We start from the raw sequence: 22,952 nt of genomic DNA, 5'->3' as shown, positions 1-22,952 counted from the left end.
AATATTTTAGTTATATTAAATCCAATGGATACAAGATAATGCTATATTCTTTGTATTTGGAAGAAGGAGTATTATACAAGATAGTAGATAGAATAAAGAGTTGTTCGTAATGCACTAAGCAGGATTATTCCTGCAATGCGGATTGCATGCTTATTTCTTTCTATTAGTATTTTCTTCTGAATATCTTTCTTTATTAACTAAGATTTTTCTTCTTAGTATCCCGGATTACTGATAAGTTAATCTATATTGATGAATGCAAGCTTGAGAAGAAAAAGCAGTTATTGGAATTTCAAGCTTGCATAAACGAATTGCTAGCTCGTTTGTTACAGCTGAAGAAGCAATAACGCTTTCTTTAGGAGAAGGGAATAAAGCTGGTAAACAAGAGCTTGGAGAAGAAGAAGCGCGAGCATATAGCTGCTGAGGTGCAGGCTGTGATTTCTGCAGAGCTCGTTATTGCTCCTGGAGATTCTTCTTCTGGAGATTTCAACTGGAATTCTGTAGATATGAGAAATGCAGTAGTAGATTAATCGGATTTCCTGGAGAGCAAGATCTCTGAGATCCCTGGATCTCGGTTCGGGGCGGAGCGATTATCTTAGATGCTGGCTTTCCTTTTCCAATATTCAGCTATCTTTTCTTAAGCATTTTTAACGTTTTTCTGTAGTTCTCAAGAATTTTCGCTTGCTAAGTAATCTTTCCATTTAACAAGATATTCTCTTGTATTGTCTATGCTTCTATACTTGAGAATCTTCTCTATTTCATACTCTAGTTCATTATTTTCCACTTCTGCTGTATTGTCTGTTAGTATTTCCTGTGCTGCTAGTTCCAGCAGTAAGATATGGAAAACTGGATATATTCTTATTTTATAAGATAATGCTAATTTGTAGTTAACTGAGAAGATCTGTTATAAGATTTTGAATGATTCTAACTTTTTATAGTTGAGTTTATTGCTGAATCTGATTATTTTGATGTTTTTTCGAAGTAGATAAGCCTTATTTCCCTCCTATAAAATTGATCCCTCAATCCTTTTGAAGTTTGTATATCATACTATTCGTTCCTAAATGAATCATAGTTCTGATCAGAGTTTCTTCTGAACTTTCTTAATCTTCTTAACTCTTTTATTCACAGCTTCTATATCTGCTCCTTACAATACTTCATAATAAGCTATTGGGTTGTATTTGTAGAATATGAAGAATAATAATTTCTTTATTATGCTTGTATCTGCATTATTATAAGCAAACTGTATAAGAAGTAACAGATTAACTCAATTATTCTGTTTCTGATTAATATAATATTGAAGATACTATTTAATAATCTGATTCATTCTTTCTATTTATTCATCTATCTGCAGATAAAATGCTGTAAATATTCTGTAGTATATTCTAAGCTATTTCATGAGTAAAATCCAAAATTTCGAATTGAACTTTCTATCTTTATTGGAGATTACTTCTTCTAGCATGCTATAGTTAGCAATAATCATTCTGAGAAATATATATGCAAGTTCTTCTACTATACTGCTTTTCTTATAAGGAAGAAAGTAAGTATACTTGCTCAGTTTGCAAACTACTACTAGAATGCTATTATATTGTATCTTAGTTAAGAGTTCTTATAAGAAAGATAGCTTAGTAATGAAGTCTAGACTAATGAATTGCTAAATAATCATAGATACTAGTAAGGAATATAGTAGTTTATAAAGCTTGTATCTTTCTGCTTTATTCTTCTTGCAGCTATTGTATTATTGTAGAATATTCTTAATTCTTTTCTTAAGATCTGATAGATTTTAGTATCTTTTAATACATTCATAAATTGCTCTAACTCTCTGATGCCTGTATGCTAATGCACTATATATATTCTTGATATAATTATCTTGTTTATCCGGAGTTATTAATTCTGAATTCTTTTCTGAGAATCCTATTCTGAAAGCAGTATTCAGTTCTCTATATATATTAACGAGATTTTCCAACTCATCTTAAGCGAAGATGTTCTATATATCCGAGAAGTTTGCATCTCAATAATCTAATCTTCTGCTGAAAGCATCTGCTTGTTTATTCTTCAAGCTTTTGCAGTATATAATCTTGAAATCGAATTATAAAAGGAATTCTGCTCATCTGATTTATTACTTATTCAAAATCTTAATTATTATGAATATAATTAGATTCTTATAATTCGAATAAATTATAATCGGATATTATATGCTAATAAGATAATATTGCTACTCTTTAAAGATCTTTATTATTGCTATAAGTTTCTGATTAGAGATTCCGTAGTTAATTTCCAAGCTATTCAACTTTTTTGAGAAGTTGCTTACAATTCTTAAATATTCTTGGTTGTTTTGCTAGCTAAGTTATTCTCTAAGTACATATTCTGATATATCAATCTCAATTTCAAAGGATTTGTAGAAATCTGCTTTATATAGAATTAGCTCTAAGATAATATACTTGATAATCTTATCAAAAGCTTCTTATATCTTAGGAGTTCATTCGAAAGACTGCTCTTTCTTGATAAGATTTGTAAGAGGATATGCAATCCAGCTATAGTTCTTAATGAACTGCTTGTAGAAGTTAACATATTTGAGAAAAGATTTAATATCTCTAATATTCCTAAGAACTAGCTAATTCCTAATAGCTTCTATCTTGTTTTTCTGTAGCTTAATACATTCTGGCTTAATTGTGAATTCAAGATAGTTGATCTTTTGTATATAAAAATAACTTTTTGCAGATTTTATAAGAAGTTTTGCATCTTAAAGCATTTGCAATACTATTTTCACATATTTCTTATATTCTTTCAATATTCGAGAATAAATAAGAATATTATTAAGATAAGCAATAACAAACTAATTCAGATGCTTGTATAAAACATGATTAATCATTTTCTGAAATAAAGCTGAAGCATTTATTAAATCAAAGAGCATAATCAAATATTCGTAATATTCATAGCATATTCTGAAAGCAGTTTTCCATTCTTCTTCTTCTTTTATTCTAATTAGATTATAAGCTTCTTTCAAATCTAGAACTATAAATCATTATACTCCTTGCAGCTTATCTTGTAATTCCTTAATAAGTAGCAATAGATATCAGTTCTTAATTGTAATATTGTTGAGTTGCTTATAATTAATATATAGCTTAAGCTTGCTGTTCTTCTTAGATATGAACAGAATAAGATATTCTGCTAGTAATCGCAATAATTATATATATTTTTTCTTAAGATTCTCATCGAGATACTCTCTAAGTATCTCTAATTATGCTTTATCTAGTTTGTAAATAGGGAAGAATTTGAGCTATTTCCCTTCTTATAACAGAATCTTGTAATTGTATAAGCTATATTCTAGCAATTTTATATTCAATTCTTTCTGGAATAGTTTCTTGAACTTATAATATTCTTATAATATATTTGCAAGTATTAGTTCGGATTCTTATGCTGTTTCTACTATCTGAAAGAACAGTAGGTATTGTTGAGCATGCTTCTTTTCGTTTGTTGCTTTTGATAACATTTTTGAGAGCTTTAAGCATTTGCTTCAAGCTGAACTGAGCGCTTGAGAGCCTGGTTTCGAGGTTTTTTCTGTATAGATTCATAATTCATATTCTGAAGCTTTTCCTTATTGCTTTGGAGCAAATCAACTTGCTAAGAGTCTTGCTTCCATTGTTTTGCTAACCTGTTAGCGCTCTGGCACTGTTTGAGCTTGCTTATTACTAGATTCTTCTCCTTGAACTGCTAGCTCTGCTAGTTTGGAGATATATAGGAAGTTGTATAAAGCTTCTTTTCCTGAATATTCTTTAATTACTAGCTTCAATCCTGCGCTATTAATTATAACTATCTCTCTGAATACAGCTTATTCTTATAAGATCTAGCTAATAGTTCAATTGATTCGAAAATTATGCTTCTTAAGCTATAGAAGCTTTATAATCAGCTTATAATATGCTATATCTGTAATATCAAAAGAAGCTCTAATTATATATTCTTAGATCAAAATAGATAGATAATTAGTCTTCTTATTGATTACTTCTTAATTATATGCAACAGATTATGTCAGGGCCGATTGTGCCAGCAAGGCTCAGAGCCAGCTAAGCCAGCTGGATTACGGATGACTAAGCAATATGCGGCTATAAAGCGGCTTTCTAGCCACGTCAGCACTGCTGAGCAGAACTTAGCTCCTTAGGCCTCAATGTTATTCTGGTTGTATGCTCCTGAAAGAGAGAAAAGACCTCGCTACATTGCCTTTGCAACCTTTCCACCTGACAGTTTGAGGCCTGGCCCTTTTAAAGGAGGCAATCCGGCGAGGCTTTCTATCTTTTTTTTTTCCCTAGGAGCAGCGCTAACACTGAGCAGAAGCAGAGCAAACGATCAGACCACTATCCTTTTCGAACCTTCGAGCCTTTGACCTTCGAGCCTTTGACCTTCGAGCCTTTGACCTTCGAGCCTTTGACCTTCGAGCCTTTGACCTTCGAGCCTTCGATTTTCGAGCTTTCGAGCCTTGAATACAGCGAGCAAGCAGTGTCGAGCAAGCAGTATGCAAGCAGCGTGCGAGAAGCGTTCAGAAGAGATTCAGAGCATTCGAGTCGCTAAGCTAGAGCATACAGCGAGCAAGCAGTGTTGAGCAAGCACGAGCAAGCAATATGCAAGCAGCGTGCGAGAAGCGTTCAGAAGAGATTCAGAGCATTCGAGTCGCTAAGCTAGAGCATACAGCGAGCAAGCAGTGTCGAGCAAGCAGTATGCAAGCAGCGTGCGAGAAGCGTTCAGAAGAGATTCAGAGCATTCGAGTCGCTAAGCTAGAGCATACAGCGAGCAAGCGGTATTGAGCAAGCAGTATGCAAGCAGCGTGCGAGAAGCGTTCAGAAGAGATTCAGAGCATTCGAGTCGCTAAGCTAGAGCATACAGCGAGCAAGCAGTGTTGAGCAAGCAGTATGCAAGCAGCGTGCGAGAAGCGTTCAGAAGAGATTCAGAGCATTCGAGTTGCTAAGCTAGAGCAAACAGCGAGCAAGCAGTATGCAAGCAGCGTGCAAGAAGCATTCAGAAGAGATTCAGAGCATTCGAATCGCTAAGCTAGAGCAAACAGCGAGCAAGCAGTATGCAAGCAGCGTGCGAGAAGCGTTCAGAAGAGATTCAGAGCATTCGAGTTGCTAAGCTAGAGCATATAGCGAGCAAGCAGTGTTGAGCAAGCAGTATGCAAGCAGCGTGCGAGAAGCGTTCAGAAGAGATTCAGAGCATTCGAGTCGCTAAGCTAGAGCATACAGCGAGCAAGCAGTGTTGAGCAAGCAGTATGCAAGCAGCATGCGAGAAGCATTCAGAAGAGATTCAGAGCATTCGAGTTGCTAAGCTAGAGCAAACAGCAAGCAAGCAGTATGCAAGCAGCGTGTGAGAAGCGTTCAGAAGAGATTCAGAGCATTCGAGTCGCTAAGCTAGAGCAAACAGCGAGCAAGCAGTATGCAAGCAGCATGCAAGAAGCGTTCAGAAGAGATTCAGAGCATTCGAGTTGCTAAGCTAAAGCAAACAGCGAGCAAGCAGTATGCAAGCAGCGTGCGAGAAGCGTTCAGAAGAGATTCAGAGCATTTGAGTTGCTAAGCTAGAGCAAACAGCGAGCAAGCAGTATGTAAGCAGTATGCGAGAAGCGTTCAGAAGAGATTTAGAGCATTCGAGTTGCTAAGCTAGAGCAAATAGCGAGCAAGCAGTATGTAAGCAGCATGCGAGAAGTGTTCAGAAGAGATTCAGAGCATTCGAGTCGCTAAGCTAGAGCAAATAGCGAGCAAGCAGTGTGCAAGCAGCATGCGAGAAGCGTTCAGAAGAGATTTAGAGCATTCGAGTTGCTAAGCTAGAGCAAATAGCGAGCAAGCAGTGTGCAAGCAGCGTGCGAGAAGCGTTCAGAAGAGATTCAGAGCATTCGAGTTGCTAAGCTAGAACAAAGTGTGTTCTTCGCTATTCGAGCGAGAGAGCAGAGTGAGCAAGCAGTAGATCTGAGTATCTTCTGTTTTCGAGAGTGTGTTCTTCGCTATTCGAGCGAGAGAGCAGAGTGAGCAAGCAGTAGATCTGAGTATCTTCTGTTTTCGAGAGTGTGTTCTTCGCTATTCGAGCGAGAGAGCAGAGTGAGCAAGCAGTAGATCTGAGTATCTTCTGTTTTCGAGAGTGTGTTCTTTGCTATTTGAGCGAGAGAGCAGAGTAAGCAAGCAGTAGATCTGAGTATCTTCTGTTTTCGAGAGTGTGCTCTTTGCTATTTGAGCGAGAGCATAGAGCTGAAGCGGAGTATCCGCTTGGCAACTGAAGTTGCTTGGGTATTAGGTTGCGAATTAATTATTCTTCTGCGCCTAGCGGTGGAGCGAAGCGTGGCAATAGCTTCAGAGTTGCTAGAGAGCAACTCTTAAGATGGAAAGCTGTAATTATCTGTTATAGCTGCAGGGATGCTGTTCTGGATGCTGGGCTTCTTGGCTGCAAACCAAGTCTCTGGTGGAAGGCTTGCAATCTACATCAAACAGCTTTAAGTTCTGAAGAGTGCCTGGATAAAGCGCTGAGGGAGCAGCGACTGAGCAGCGTATATGGCGCGGGTATTGCACTCGGAAGACTTACGTCTGGAATGTGATTAAAAAGAGATTTTTTTTTCACAGGCTTCGGGGATGAAGCCAGAAGAGAAGGAGGGAGATGGTTGAGAGGCCTTGAGAAGCCTTGAGAGGCCTGAGGCACTGAGAGATCTTGAGAGACCTTGAGTGGCTTAGAAGCCTGAGGCACTGAGAGATCTTGAGAGGCCTTGAGAGGCCTGAGGCACTGAGAGACCTTGAGAGGCCTTGAGAGGCCTGAGGCACTGAGAGATCTTGAGAGACCTTGAGTGGCCTAGAAGCCTGAGGCACTGAGAGATCTTGAGGGACCTTGAGTGGCTTAGAAGCCTGAGGCACTGAGAGATCTTGAGAGACCTTGAGTGGCCTAGAAGCCTGAGGCACTGAGAGATCTTGAGAGGCCTTGAGAAGCCTGAGGCACTGAGAGACCTTGAGAGGCCTTGAGAGGCCTGAGGCACTGAGAGACCTTGAGAGGCCTTGAGAGGCCTGAAGCACTGAGAGATCTTGAGAAGCTTTGAGAAACCTGAAGCACTGAGAGATCTTGAGAGGCCTGAGGCACTGAGAGACCTTGAGAGACCTTGAGTGGCCTAGAAACCTGAGGCACTGAGAGATCTTGAGAAGCCTTGAGAGGCCTGAGGCACTGAGAGGCCTTGAGAGGCCTTGAGAGGCCTGAAGCACTGAGAGATCTTGAGAAGCCTTGAGAGGCCTGAGGCACTGAGGGACCTTGAGAGGCCTTGAGAGGCCTGAGGCACTGAGAGACCTTGAGAGGCCTTGAGAGGCCTGAAGCACTGAGAGATCTTGAGAGGCTTTGAGAAACCTGAGGCACTGAGGGATCTTGAGAAGCTTTGAGAAGCCTGAAGCACTGAGAGATCTTAAGAGCCTGAAGCATTGAGAAGGCGTAGGAGCAGCTAGGAAGCAGCGAAAGCCTGGAAGCAACGGAAGCCTGGGAGCAACGGAAGCCTGGAAGCAACGAAAGCTTGAAAGCCTCAAAGGCCTTGAGGACAAGGCCTGATAAGGGGGGACAATCTGTCAGGGCCGATTGTGCCAGCAAGGCTCAGAGCCAGCTAAGCCAGCTGGATTACGGATGACTAAGCAATATGCGGCTATAAAGCGGCTTTCTAGCCACGTCAGCACTGCTGAGCAGAACTTAGCTCCTTAGGCCTCAATGTTATTCTGGTTGTATGCCCCTGAAAGAGAGAAAAGACCTCGCCACATTGCCTTTGCAACCTTTCCACCTGACAGATTATTCTTTTATAGTGCTGAGAATATATAAGCATTTCTTTCATTTCCATTGTAGTTATGCTTGATTAACAATATATGAGAATATAAAGTTTCCCTAAGCGCTACTATTCAATAGTATGCTGCACTTATATTCTTGAATATATATATTGAACTTGATATAAGCATAATTTGTTTTGAAAGCTCTATATAGAAATCATTCTAATCTAATCATCTACAGTTCCTTTACAAGCAATCCTATTCTTTTGAGTTTATCGAGAACTGCTTATTCTTCTAAGCCTGTTTTACTGCTTCTTAAGCAAGCTTCTTAGCTTGCTTTTGCTTATATCATCATTATTCCTAATCTTTCTTTTATTAATGCTAATCGCAAATCTTATCATTAATATAAATCATATAGAATATCATTTCGCACTGCTACCATTTTATTTTCTTATTCATGCATTGCATAAAGCAATTATTCAGTAGCTCGATATATATATTATAATATTGCTTATTAAAAACCTCTCTGAAGCAGAGTTTCTATTCTTCAACAATCTGAAGAATTTGTTCTAATTCTCTAATAGAGAACTATTTGTATTGCATCTTGTTTAAGAAATGCGTTCTGCAGCTATAATAGATACAGGAGATTCAAGCTAGTTTGTAATATAGATTATAAAGTAGATCAATCCGAGGATCTTCATCTTGTTATGCTTCAATATCTTGCAAGGAAATACAGATAAAGAGCTTCTCTAACCCTATTCTATAAACAAGATATTCAACTTATATTGTTTCCTTGTTTTACTCAATACTGAAGGAAAACCTTTCTATAAATTTCTTGAATTTATTATTTATAGGAAACTCTGATAAACTGTTGAATTGCTTATTCTAGCTTAATCTTTCTATTGCTTAAGAAGCATTTTCAGTATCATTTAGATATTTATATCAATAACCAAGAGAATACCATTCTTTGTTCATTTCTCTAGTTATAGTATCTGATGCAGATGATGGAGAATAGCGAAGAGCACCGTTATTAAGCTCTTCCTCCAGCGCTTGAATACTTTATTTAATAATATCGGAGCAATCCGAGTTGTTACTGCTTGTAGTTGTGCTAAGCATATACTCTCGCTCTGCTATCGCTATCTATTTGTAGCGCTTAGATTTCTGAGGAAACTATTCTAAATCTTCCTTACTCAAGAGATATATTAAGCAGTTATTATCATAGCAGAATATTCAGCTAAGACTTCCATGATTAATAGAATCTAATACTTGCTTCAAGAGAATATTTTTGCTTAGTTGATTGAGTTTCTATTGTTAAGCAATATTTATCTAGCATTCTTTCTGAATCAGTTGCTATTTATTTTTCTAAGATTAATAATAATTATATATAATATATTCTTATTTATTGCAGTTGTAGCAAGTAATGCTATTTCTCTTGCTATACTGTCTATTAGCAGTATCGAGTTTTATAGAACTAGTATGCATAGTACTGCTCTAAGCTATACTGCTATATCAACTGCTATTCTTATTTTGGAATTTCTTGCTTATATTAGCTAGAAACCTTCAAATCTAGCTTCCTTCCTTCTTAAACTTCTCTACTCATTATTCATACAAACAATTATTAATACAGATAGCTTGATTGAAGAATATTATAAAGTTCTCCAGCTAATTCTGCTTGAAGATTTCATCTTTAATATCATCCTTGAATCTCTTATAGTAATACTTCATAAGATTCTTATCTTCTTACAGAAATTGTACTAAGAATTGCTTAAATCTAACTATATAAGCAGAAGCTAACTTGGTTTGCTTGAGATTCATGAGCTGCTGAGCTATAATGTATTCTTCGTTGAAATTACCAAAGATTTCCTTGAAAGCTTTCTTGAAGCTCTTAAAGGAATCGAATATATTCTTAGTACTCTGGATACGTATGCTGGAATCGCTCTGATACTCCAAGTAATTATACAGAGAAGATTTGTATCAGATAAGAGTATCTTTCTCGAAATGAATCCCTGCAAGAATAATCTTTTCAGACTCTATAGTAAACTGAGTTATATAGTACAAGAAATATGCTCTGCAGTAAGTAAGGAATTCATGCAGTATTTTCTGATTGCTATTATATATAGCAAGCTTATTCATCTTATACACCTTTCCAGCGCTGCTAATAATCGCAGAAGTAAACTGTGCCTGCTGAGCCTGTTAAGCTAGCTAAGCTTATTAGTTAGCAATAATAGCGCTCTAAGCCTGCTATTATTCATACAGATCCTAAATACGCTGAATAAGCTAATATACTTAATTAATCAGTTCTTCCTGAATAGAAGCATGCAAGAACGAAGAGATTCCTGAAGAAGCTATCGTATTCCATATTGCTCAAAGAGATAATACTGAACTATTCTTAAACAAGAGTTATCAAAATATAATAAGCACTGTAGCAATCCGAAGATTCCTAAGTATACGAAGGGGTTTATGCTAATAAGAGCGGTATCAAAGTATTAAGTTCTTGAATACGGAACTGTACAAGTCCTAATAAGCAATGCAAGTATTTACTGCCTTTGGGGCTACTCAGTATATAAAACTGAATACTTAGATTGATAACTGAAGAGCTATGTACAATGATCTGTCTAATGGTAAGGAATGTGTGATTATATATCCAGCTCTTCAGTGTGGCTTGCTGATGCTTACTAAGGCTTACTGCTGCTCAGTGGTGCTCACTAAGGCTCACTGCTGCTCAGTGGTGCTCACTAAGGCTTGGTGAGCACAGATGAGCTCTTCTGATTAGTTGGCTTGTAATCCTAACCCTGGATTATGTAATCTTTGTGGGTTGTCTGATGTTGAGTTATAACACCTGGTCCTTGTTTGCTTGTGACCTGTTTTCGTAACCTGCATGTTGGATGGGTCATAATAATAAGCTTTACAAACTACTGCATTCTCTACTAATACTTATAACTATTTAGCAATTTATCAATCTAAACTTCATTATTAAGCTATCTTTCTTATAAGAATTCTTAATTAAGATGCAATATAATAGCATTCTAATAATAATTTGCAAATTAAGCAAGTATGCTTATTTTCTCTTCTATAAGAAAAGCAGTATAGCAGAAGAACTTGTATATGCATTTCTTAGAATAATTATTGCTAATTACAGTATACTAGAAGAAGTAATCTCTAATAGAAATAGAAAGTTTAATTTAAAGTTTTGAACTTTATTTATAAAATAGCTTGGAATATATTATAGAATATCTATAGTATTTTATTTGCAAATAAATAAACAAATAAAAAGAATGAATCAGATTATTGAATAATATCTTTAATATTATATCAATTAGAAATAGAATAATTAGATTAATCTATTATCTCTTGCACAGTTTGCTTATAATAGTGCAGATATAAGCATAATAAAGAAATTATTATTCTTTATACTTTATAAATATAATCTAATAGTTTATTACGAAGTATTATTAGAAGCAGATATAAAAGCTGCAAATAAAAGAATTAAGAAGATTAAGAAAGTTCAGAAGAAATTCCAATCAGAATTATAATTTGTTCAAGAATAAATAATATAGTATATAAACTCTAAAAGGATTGGAAAACTAATCCTATAGAAGGAATGTTATAACCCATCCAATATGCAGGTTACCAGCCAGAACACCCGGAACAACTGTTCGGAAAGACAGGGAAGGATTCAACATTACAAGAACTAAAGCTTACATAAGCAAGGGTTAGGATTACAGGATCAGAAGAGATCAGTAGCTGATCCATGGTGATCCGGATCAGTTGGATTATTCAGATGATCCAAGGAATCCAACAATCAATACTACTAACAGAACTGAAGAGCTGAATATATAAGAGCATGTTTATTTCTATTAGATAGATCTTGTATATAGCTTTTCAGTTATTAATCTAAGTATTCAGTTTTATATACTGAGTAGCTCTAAAAGCAGTGAATATCTGCATTGCTTATTAAGATTTATACGATTTTGTATTCAAGAACTTGATATTTTAATACTGCTCTTATTAGCATAAATTTCTTTATATATTTAGAAATCTTCGGATTGCTATAATGCTTATTATATTTTAATAATTCTTATTTAAGAATAGTTTAGTATTATTCTTTTAAGCAATATGAAATATAATAGCTTCTTTAGAAATCTCTTTATTCTTATGCGCTTCTACTCAGAAAGAACTAATTAATTAGATATACTAGCTTATTCAGTATATTCAGAATCTGTGCAAATAATAGCAAGCTCAGAGCGCTATTATTGCTAATCAGCAAGCTTAGCTAGCTTAACAAGCTTAATAAGCGCAGTTCATCTCTGTAGTTACTAGTAATGCTAAGAAGATATATAAGATGAACAAGCTTGCTATATATAATAGCAATTAAAAAACGCTGCATAGATTTCTTATTCACTATAAAGCATACTTTTTGCATTATATAATCCAGTTTACCATAGAATCTAAGAAGATTATTCTTGCAGGAACTTATTTCGAAAAAAATGCTCTCATTTGATACAAGCTTTCTTTATGCAACTACTTGGAGCATCAGAACAATTCCAATATACATATCCAGAATACTAAGAATATATTTGATTCTTTTAAAAGCTTTAAGAAAGCTCTTAAGAAAATCTTTAATAATTTTAATAAAGAATGTATTACAGCTTAGCAGCTTATGAATCTCAAATAGACTAAGTTAGCTTTTGCTTATATAATTAGATTTAAGCAACTCTTAGCAAGATTTTTATAAGAAAATAAGAATCTTATAGAATATTATTATAAAGAATTTAAGAATAATATTAAAGATAAAATCTTTAAGCAGAATTAGCTAAAGAACTTTGCAATATTTTCTAATTAAGCTATTCATATTAATAATTATCTATATAAATAATGAATAGAAAAGTTTAAAAAGAAAGAAAGCTAAACTTAAAGATTTCTAGCTAATATAAGCAAGAAACTCTAAAACAAGAATAGCAGTTAATATAGCAATATAGCTTAGAATAGTACTATATATGCTAATTCTATAAAACTCAATGCTACTAACAAGCAGTATAATAAAAGAAATAGCATTATTTGCTATAATTACAACAAATAAGAATATATTATATGCAATTGCTATCAATTCCGAAAGAATAAATAGCAATCAGTTCAGAAAGAATGCTAGATGAATATTGCTTAACAATAGAAATCCAATTAACTAAGCAAAAATACTCTCTTAAAGCAAGTATTAGACTCTGTTGATTACAGAAGTTTTAGCTGAACATTCTGCTACAATAATAACTGCTTAATACATCTCTCGAGTAAGAAAGGTTTAGAATGATTCCCTCAGAAACCTAGATGCTACAGGTAGATAGCAATAGCAGAGCAAGAGTATATGCTCAGTATAATTACAAGCAGTAATAACTCGGATTGCTCTGATATTACTGAATGAAGTATTCAGATGCTGGAGGAAGAGCTTAATAATAATGCTCTTCATTATTTCCTATCACTTATACTAGATATTATAACTAGAGAAATGAATAAAGAATAGTACTTTCTTGATTATTAGTATAAATATCTAAATAATACTGAAAATGCTTTTTAAGCAATAGAAAGATTAAGTTAGAACAAATAATCTAGTAATTTACCGAAGTTTCCTGTAAATAATAAATCTAAGAAGCTTATAGAAAAATTCTCCTTTAGTATTAAATGGAATAAGAAAATAATATAGATTGAATATCTTATTTATAAGATAGAATTAGAGAAGCTTTTTATCTGCATTCCCTTGCAAGATATCAAAGTATAATAAAACAAAGATTCTCGGATTAGTTCACTTTACAATCTATATTACAAACTAGCATAAATCTTCTATATCTATCATAGCTGCAGAATATATTTCTCAAACAAGATACAATACAAATAGTTCTCTATCAGAAAACTAGAACAAATTCTTTAAGCTATTGAAGAATAGGAACTCCGCTTCAGAGAGATTCTTAACAAGCAATATTACAATACATATATTAAGCTACTAGATAATTGCTCTATACAATGCATAAATAAAAAGATAGAATAATAGCAGTATAAAATAATATTCTGCATAATTTATATTAATAACAAAGTTTGCAACTAGCATTAATAAAAGAAAGACTAGGAATAATAATGATATGAATAAAAATAAGCTAAGAAGCTTGCTTGAGAAGCAGCAAAGCAAGCTTAGAAGAATAAGTAGCTTTTAACAAACTTAAAAGAATAGAATTGTTTATAAAGAAACTGCAGATAATTAAATCAGAATAATTCCTATATAAAGCTTCTAAAACAGATTATGCTTATATTAAGTTTAATATATATATTTAAGAATATAAGTATAGCATATTATTGAATAATAGCATTTAAAGAAACTTTATATTCTTATATATCATCAATCAAGCATAACTACAATAAAGATAAAAGAGATACTTATATATTCTCAGCACTATAAAAGAATAATCTATTGCATACAACTAAGAAGTAATTAATAAGAAAACTAATTATTTACTTATCTTAATCTAAAAATGCATAATCAGAGCTTCCTTTGATATTACGGATACAGTATAGCATAAGCTAATTATAAAGCTTTTATAGCTTAAAAAGCACAATTCTCGAATCAATTAAACTACTAGCTAGATCTTATAAGAACAAGCTATATCTAGAGAGATAGTTACAATCAATAATGCAGAATTGAAGCTAGTGATTGAAGAATATTCAGAAAAAGAAGCTTCATACAACTTCCTATATACTTTTAAACTAGCAGAGCTAGCAGTTCAAAGAGAAGAATCTAGTAATAAGCAAACTCAAATAATGCTAGAGTATTAATAGATTAATAAAATAATGAAAGCAAGATTCTCAGCAAGTTGATCTGCTCCGGAGTAATAAGAATAAGCTTTAGAATATGAATTATAGAATTATACAAGAAAAATCTCGAAACTAAACTCTTAAGCACTCAGTTCAGCTTGGAATAAATGCTTAAAGCTCTCAAAAACGCTATTAGAAAAGAAGCATGCTTAATAATATCTACTATTCCTTCAGATAGCAGAAATAATACAAGAATTAGAACTAATACTTGCAAATATATTATAAGAATATTACAAGTTTAAGAAACTATTCTAGAAAGAATTGGATATGAGATTGCTAGAATACAGCTTATATAATTATAAGATTCTGCTATAAGAAGAAAAATAGCTTAAATTCTTTTCTATTTACAGACTAAATAAAATATAGCTAGAAGCACTTAGAGAGTATCTCAATGAAAATCTTAAAAAAGAATATATATAATCATTGTAATTATTAGCAGAATACTCTATTCTATTTATATCTAAGAAAAACAGCAAGCTTAAGCTATATATTGATTATAAGTAACTCAATAATATCACAATTAAGAACTGATACTCATTGCTATTTATTAAGAAATTATAAAATAGATTGCAAGAAGTATAGTGATTTATAGTTCTGAATCTGAAAGAAGCTTATAATCTGATTAGAATAAAGAAAGAAGAAGAATGAAAAACTGCTTTCAGAATATGCTATAAATACTACGAATATTTGATTATGCTCTTTAATTTAATGAATACTCTAGCTTTATTTTAGAAAATAATTAATTATATTCTATATAAGCATCTGAATTAGTTTATTATTGCTTATCTCAATAACATTCTTATTTACTCTTGAATACTTGAAGAATATAAGAAATATATGAAAACAGTATTGCAAACGCTTCAAGATGCAAAACTTCTTATAAAATCTGCAAAGAGTTATTTTCATATACAAAAGATTGATTATCTCGGATTCATAATCAAGCTAGAATATATTAAGCTACAGAAAGATAAAGTAGAAGCTATTAGAAATTAGCTAGTTTTCAGGAATATTAGGAATATTAAGTCTTTTCTCAGATATATCAACTTCTATAAGCAGTTTATTAAGAACTATAGCTGAATTATACATTCTTTTACAAATCTCATCAAGAAGGAATAGCTTTTCGAATAAATCTTCAAAGTACAAAAAGCTTTCGATAAGATCATCAAGCATATTACCTCAGAACTAATTCTATATAAAGCAGATTCCTACAAATCTTTTAAAGTTGAAATCGATGTATTGGAATATGCATTCAGAGAATAACTTAGCTAGCAAGATAATCAAGAATATCTAAGAATTATAAGCAACTTTTTAAAGAAGTTGAATAGCTTGGAAATTAACTACAGAATCTCTAATTAGAAACTTATAGCAATAGTAAAAGCCTTTAAGAAGTAGCAATATTATCTTATTAGTATACAATATCTGATTATAATTTACTTGAATTATAAGAATCTGATTATATTTATAACAACTAAGATTTTGAATAAGCAATAAGTTAGATAAGCAGAATTTCTTTTACAATTCAATTTTAAAATTATATACTGCAAAAGCTTGAAGAATAGATAAGCAAATGCTCTTAGCAGAAGATTAGACTATTAAGATGCAAATTCTTCAGATATATAGAACATCTTTGCTTAAGATGAATCAGGAAATCTTATTAATGCATATAGAGAATTGAATGCTATTCTTAGAATAAAACTCTTAGAAAAGAATCTAGAATCAATGATTTCAGATAAATAAAATAATTATATTAAGAATATATATAGTATATTAGCATATGAATATCAGAGAGTTAGAGCAATTTATAAATGCATTAAAAGATATTAAAATCTATTAGATTTTAGAAAAAAAATTGAAAGCATTTTATAACAATGCAACAACTGCAAGAAGAATAAAGTAGAAAGATATAAGCTTTATAAACTACTGCATTCCTTATTAGTATTTATAACTATTTAGCAATTTATTAGTTTAAACTTCATTATTAAGCTACTTCTCTTACAAGAATTCTTAACTAAAGTGTAATATAATAGCATTCTAATAATAGTTTGCAAACTAAGCAAATATACTTATTTTCTTCTTTATAAGAAAAGCAGTATAGCAGAGGAACTCGTATATGCATTTCTCAGAATGATTATTGCTAATCATAGCATATTAGAAGAAGTAATTTCCAATAGAAACAGAAAGTTTAATTTAAAGTTTTAAACTTTGCTTATAAAATAGCTCGGAATATACTATAGAATATTTATAGCATTTCATCTGCAGATAAATGAATAAATAGAAAGAATAAATTAGATTATTAAATAGTATTTTCAATACTATATTAATCAGAAATAGAATAACTAGATTAATCTATTGCTTCTTATATAGTTCGCTTATAATAGCGCAGATATAAGCATAATAAAGAAATTACTATTCTTCATATTCTATAAATACAATCTAATAGCTTATTACAAAGCATTGCTAGAAGCAGATGCAGAAGCTGCAGATAAAAGGATTAAGAAGATTAAGAAAGTTTAGAAAGAATTCTAATTAGAATTACAATTTGTTTAAGAACGAATAATGCAGTATGCAAACTTCAAAAGGATTGAGAGATTAATCCTACAGAAGGGAGATAAGATCTATTTACTTTGGAAAAATATTAAAATAATCAGATTCAGCAACAAACTTGATTATAAGAAGTTAGAATTCTTTAAAATCTTATAATAAATCTTCTCAGTTAATTATGAATTAGCATTATTTTATGAGATAAGAATATACTCAGTTTTTCATATCTTACTACTGAAATCAGTAGCACAGGAAATATTAATAAACAATATAGCAGAAGTGAAAAACAATGAATCAGAATATGAAATAGAGAAGATTCTCAAGTATAAAAGCATAGATAATACAAGAGAATATCTTATCAAATAAAAAGGTTACTCAGCAAGTGAAAATTCATGGAAATCATGGGAGAACGTTGAAAATGCTTAAGAAAAAGTAGCTGAGTATTGGAAAAGAAAGGAAACTAGTATCTAAGACAATCGCTCCGCCCCGAACCGAAACTCAGAAGCTTCAGAAACCTCACTCTCCAGAAGGGAAAGCTAACCAGATATGCTAGGATTAAGAGCTAAGAAATTCTAGTTGATAATCTCAAGATGTTTCTGAGATATTAGACAAGTTTTCTCTTTATGAAGACTGCAATTCTCCTTATCAGCGAATCCCTTTAAGAAATTGAAACTATAACAAATCATTTCTGCAATACATTTCTCCAACAGCCTTCGCTGTTTCTATGCATAATTAAGACAAGCTTGCAATGCTAGCAAAGCTTGTAGAGCAGCAGCATTTGCTAACTCTGCCTCAGCTTTTTCACTTAAAACCTTGCACTTTTTACGAATCAAATGCCCTGCTGAAAAAGAAAATCAGTAACTACAAAGAATACTAAGAAACGAAGAAACTAATTAGCAGAAGCTGAAAAACAATCAGTATCACAGCTTTAATTCAGAGAAATATACATCTCATAATGAGAAGAGTTTTCAGCGAAACAACAGAAAGCTTCCATTTTCTAATAATGAGTACAAGCAAGCATTTCGATATCGAAAGCAGAAATAAGCTCAGCAAAACAATAATGCTCTTGAGTTTTTACTGAATAATTAGAATGCAATTTATTAATTCTGTTCGATATCTTGATTAGAAAGGCATAATTATGTATGCAAATAACTTGCTAGAATACTTACAGAAGATTATTAGAAATAATAATTGATAGAAGGAAGATGATGTTATAATTCATCTAATATGCAGATTACTAGCTAGAATACTTGAAACAACTATTCAGAAAGATAGAAAAGAATTTAATATTATAAGAACTAAAGCTTATATAAGCAAGAGTTAGAATTATAGAATCAGGAGAGATTAGTAGCTAATCTATGATAATCCGAATTAGTTGAATTATCTAGATAATTCAAGGAATCCAATAACCAATACTACTAACAGAATTAAAGAGCTGAATATATAAAAGCATGTTTATTCCTATTAGATAGATCTCATACATAGCTCTTCAGTTATCAATCTAAGTATTCAGTTTCATATACTGAGTAGCCCCAAAGGCAGTGAACATCTGCATTGCTTATTAAGACTTGTACGATTCCGTATTCAAGAACTTAACACTTTGATACCGCTCTTGTTAGCATAAACCCCTTCGTATACTTAGGAATCTTCGGATTGCTGCAGTGCTCATTACAAGGAAGATAAAGTTTATCTATTTCGGAAAAATATTAAAATAATCAAGCTTAGCAATAAACTTAATTACAAAAAACTGGAATTCTTCAAAATCTTGCAACAAATCTTCTCAATTAACTATAAGTTAGCATTACCTTATAAAATAAGAATATACTCAGTTTTTCACATCTTACTACTGGAACTAGCAGCATAGAAAATACTAACAAATAATATAGCAGAAATAGAAAATAATAAATCAGAATATAAGATAGAAAAGATTCTTAAGCATAGAAATATAGATAATACAAGAGAATATCTTATTAAATAAAAAGATTACTTAGCAAGCAAAAATTCTTGGAAACTGCAGAAAAACATTAAAAATGCTTAGGAAAAAATAACTAAATATTGGAAAAGAAAAACTAGCACCTAAAATGATTGCTCCATTTCAAACTGAAATCTAGAGCTCTCAGAGATCTTATTCTCCAGGAAATCCGATCAGTTAATTACAGAATTCCTCAGATCTACAGAATTCCAATCAAAACTCTCAAAAGAAGAATCTTCAGCTACAATAGCAGATTCCTTAGCTACTACAGCCTGCATTTCAGCAGTAATACATATTCTCTCAGCTTCAGCTTCCTCAACCTTCTCTTTCTCAAGCTCTTCAAGATTCTTAAAATCTCAATAAATAGCTTAAGATATCCTCTTATATTATATCTTTTTTTATTAATGCAATTAAAGCAACTTTAATTCCAACTCTTCTATTTCATTCTTTAGCTTTCAATGCTAAGTAGAGATAAGAAGAAGTTCAGCAGCATTTATCAGCTTCAGAACATCGCACTTAGCGCAATTCTGGAAAATGCATTCCAAGTAATAGAATGAATTATAAGAAAAAGCAATATACAATTATAAGCCTTAACTATTGCAATAAGAATAGAAATGTATATCGAAACTATTTGAAAGAATAAACTGAAGAAGAAGATCTTTCTATTTCTTTTTGTTAGAGTAAGAATTCGAGAATTTTAGTTTTGCAATTTTATTAATTCTATTCAGCATCTCAATTAGAAAAGCAAAATTATAAATACAGAAACTTGCTAGAATACTTACAGAAGATTATTAGAAATAATAACTAATAGAAGAGAAATAATATTATAATCCATCCAATATGCAGATTATAAAAACAAATTATAAGTAATAAGAATTAGATATCAAGAATCTAATATTCTAATAAAGCATTAATTATATAATTCAGAATTAGAGTTATAAAGAAGGGAGAATTGTTAGGCTTGCTAGCAATTTCAACAAGCTTTACATCTTGAATTGCTAAACTTGCTAGCAATCCCAACGAGCTGTACTGCAGAGCTGGATATATAAGAATATATTTATTATCATTAGATGAATTCAGTATATAGCTTTTCAGTTATTAATCTAAGTATTCAGTTTTATATACTGAGTAGCTTCAAAGGCAGTGAATACTTGCATCGCTTATTAAGACTTGTATGGTTCCGTATTCAAGGACTTAATACTTCAACACTGCTCTTGTTAGCATAAACCCCCTTTGTGTACTTTGGAATCTTCGGATTGCTGCAGTGCTCATTACAGAGTTAAGGATCTTCATACATATAAAGAATATCACTCACTTTTCAAATTCTTTAGCTATAGGAAACAAAAAAAGCATCCTTTCTCTTCTTTTCAATTTTGAATTCTTTGAACAGATCTAAGACAGATTTTTCACTCTGTTCTTATGCTTATATAGCTTTAGTTTGCTATTCTCATTTGTATAGGCATGCTTGAATTGTATGAGCTCTTGCTTATTGCTTTAATAGCTATTTATTTCTTTTTCTTTCGAGAGCAATAGCGCTCTAGTTCTAGTTTAATAATGCAGTGAGTATGAACTTAGCTATTCAAACTAATAGCTTAAAGCTGTTTATATTATAGTTTATAAGGATTAGTAAGAGCAGTAAGTTTATTTTATGAATAAATGCATTCTTTTTCTCTATTAAGCTCTTTTATTTTCTTTATTTATTATGCTTATATAATAAGCTATATATTATATCTGAACTTTAAATTATACTTGAGATTTCTTATAGAAAGAAGATAAGTAAATAGAGAAGAAGTAGTATAAATTCTGATTATAAGCTAATGAATAATATATTAAGCTTATAAACTAATATTATGAAGAAATAAATTCCTTTTTCTAATATTTTCTATATTAATTAATAATTCTATATAGAAGCTGATATAGCTTAAATTTATATAAGCTGCAGCGGAAAGTTTAATTATATTGAATATAGATTTATAATTAAATTATAAAATAAAATGCTTTTAATAAATAGTATTCTGTAAAGAAAAGTAATATAATTAATAAGATTTATGCTTCTTATAATAATTTAATTAGCATGCTTTATCTGAATATATCTAGCTATATTAATCCTTTGAATCAAAAGCTTGCTAATTATATTATCTCAAAAGCAAAGAATATAGAAAAATGAAAATAAGAAATTATTAGTATATATAAGAAATAGAAATTGAGAATTATAATAATATTATTTAATATTAAACTTTAATTAATACTTTATATCTAATTAGAAATACTTCTATTAGTTAGCAGAATTATTAATAAAGAAAATTTCAATATAATATAGAATAGCTAATTCAATTTCTTATTATTTATTATAAGATAGATTTTATATATACTCTATTTACAAACTGAATCTTTTTTAAGTATTTAAATTCTCTTAATCTTTATAGTATTATTTTTTATAGAATATAGAAAGTATTTCAGCTGTAGCGCTCTCAATTTAAGAATCTCGAATTAGAAAGATAAAGAAATATTGAAGGAAGCAATAATTAAGAAGCAAGATAGCTTTTATATCTGAAAACTTTTCCAATTAGATATTCAGTTCAGCTAACTACTTAGCTAATAATCACTATAATCAGAACTTCAGATTCTCTTTTTATAGTAAGCTTGCTAATAATAAATTAATGTTATTTGCTTATATAAAAATCTCTTTATAGCTGAAGCAATTTGATTAATAGCATTAGATTAAAGGAATTAATAATATTCAAGTATTCAACTTTATAAAAAACTTTTATATAGATATGATTATTGCTAAAGAAGTAAAGAGATTTATTATAAGCATTAAAACTTGAGATGAATAGAAGAAGCAATTATTAATTACTTATTATTCTTGGAATTATCTTTAAGTATATACTTTTAAGCAGAAGTGCTTGAATATTATTAATAACTGTTTCATTACTAATATTATTAGCTTTTGATTATTTATTGTAAACTATAATAATGCTTTTACTCGTTTTAAGATCAGAGATAATTAATTTATAACAGAAGTATAGATAAAGCTCTTTTTAATCTAAATCAAGCACTTTTAAGCTAATTATGATATTACTGCTGAAAGTATTAGCAACAAGAAATAGCTTTATTTTATGAAAAAGCTGTTAAAGATTTATTATAAAGCATTCTAGAAGAAAACTCAAGATTAATTTGCTTTTAGTACTACTAATCTTCAATTTTATTAATAAGCTTAATTTCAAGATTTTTCTATATCTTTATCTTAGCTAGTTCTTAATCAGACTTAGCTTATTTCTATTCTACATTTGATATATAGTACTTTCAGTTAATTAATAAATCTATTAAGATAAGCAGTAGAGCTATTATATTATTAACTGCTTTAATAATTAATTCATAATTAGCAAGCTTAGCTTAAACTAATTAAGCAGATCTTAAAAGCTAAATCTATTTAGAAAAGTAATTAAAAATATAATTAATTAGCTTTAATAATAAAACAACTTTGTATTAATTAAATTATAATAGCAAAATTCTTAAAGCTGCAGACTAATACTCTTAAACAGATATAGAATGTTTTATATAATCAAACTAAAGCTCTACAAGAAATCTTATAACTAATCAAGTATTTCTAAACTATTTCTGCAAGAAATCTTTCTTAGAAAAATATAAATTTCTTACAAATAAGTATTATTTATATAAGTTCAGAGAATAAGAGTAAGTAGTATTCTGAAGTATAGTAAGCAGAGATTAATAAAATTCTAAAGAAGAATAAAATTCTATATAAATATTATAGCTATAAATCGAAGTTTTATAAAGCTTATAAATATATAAAACTCTATACTATTATA

General features: G+C 31.1%; 6 protein-coding genes across 6 annotated transcripts; 4 read left to right on the top strand and 2 right to left on the bottom strand.

Annotated features, from left to right (window-relative positions):
- The first annotated feature begins 4,161 nt into the window (after positions 1-4,161).
- On the top strand, positions 4,162-4,830 carry M406DRAFT_324924 (uncharacterized protein). The gene has a single exon (XM_040919929.1). The coding sequence runs from the start codon at positions 4,611-4,613 to the stop codon at positions 4,791-4,793; it is 183 nt and encodes a 60-aa protein (XP_040770837.1). The 5' UTR covers positions 4,162-4,610; the 3' UTR covers positions 4,794-4,830.
- Positions 4,831-5,248: 418 nt separating this feature from the next.
- Positions 5,249-5,561, top strand: M406DRAFT_324921 (uncharacterized protein; the record flags this gene model as incomplete). Its single annotated transcript, XM_040919928.1, has 2 exons — positions 5,249-5,334; positions 5,489-5,561. Coding segments are annotated over 2 exons (159 nt in total), but the record flags the coding sequence as incomplete, so codon positions are not given.
- Positions 5,562-6,189: 628 nt separating this feature from the next.
- M406DRAFT_324918 (uncharacterized protein) lies at positions 6,190-7,726 on the bottom strand. Its single transcript, XM_040919927.1, has 2 exons — positions 7,077-7,726; positions 6,190-6,766 (listed from the first exon to the last, which is right to left on the bottom strand). Exons 1-2 carry the CDS (start codon positions 7,423-7,425, stop codon positions 6,585-6,587), a joined length of 531 nt encoding a protein of 176 aa, XP_040770835.1. The 5' UTR covers positions 7,426-7,726; the 3' UTR covers positions 6,190-6,584.
- A 1,768-nt stretch (positions 7,727-9,494) lies between these two features.
- Positions 9,495-9,728, bottom strand: M406DRAFT_270293 (uncharacterized protein; the record flags this gene model as incomplete). Its single annotated transcript, XM_040918073.1, has 1 exon — positions 9,495-9,728. A coding segment is annotated over one exon (234 nt), but the record flags the coding sequence as incomplete, so codon positions are not given.
- Positions 9,729-12,255: 2,527 nt separating this feature from the next.
- On the top strand, positions 12,256-12,408 carry M406DRAFT_270292 (uncharacterized protein; the record flags this gene model as incomplete). Its single annotated transcript, XM_040918072.1, has 1 exon — positions 12,256-12,408. A coding segment is annotated over one exon (153 nt), but the record flags the coding sequence as incomplete, so codon positions are not given.
- Positions 12,409-17,321: 4,913 nt separating this feature from the next.
- Positions 17,322-17,516, top strand: M406DRAFT_270294 (uncharacterized protein; the record flags this gene model as incomplete). Its single annotated transcript, XM_040918074.1, has 1 exon — positions 17,322-17,516. A coding segment is annotated over one exon (195 nt), but the record flags the coding sequence as incomplete, so codon positions are not given.
- Positions 17,517-22,952: the final 5,436 nt, after the last annotated feature.

Source organism: Cryphonectria parasitica (assembly GCF_011745365.1).
Source record: "Cryphonectria parasitica EP155 unplaced genomic scaffold M406scaffold_15, whole genome shotgun sequence".
Taxonomy (NCBI): Eukaryota; Fungi; Ascomycota; class Sordariomycetes; order Diaporthales; family Cryphonectriaceae; genus Cryphonectria; species Cryphonectria parasitica.
The sequence above is the reverse complement of the archived record's forward strand: the minus strand, read 5'-3'. Positions and strand labels throughout refer to the sequence as shown.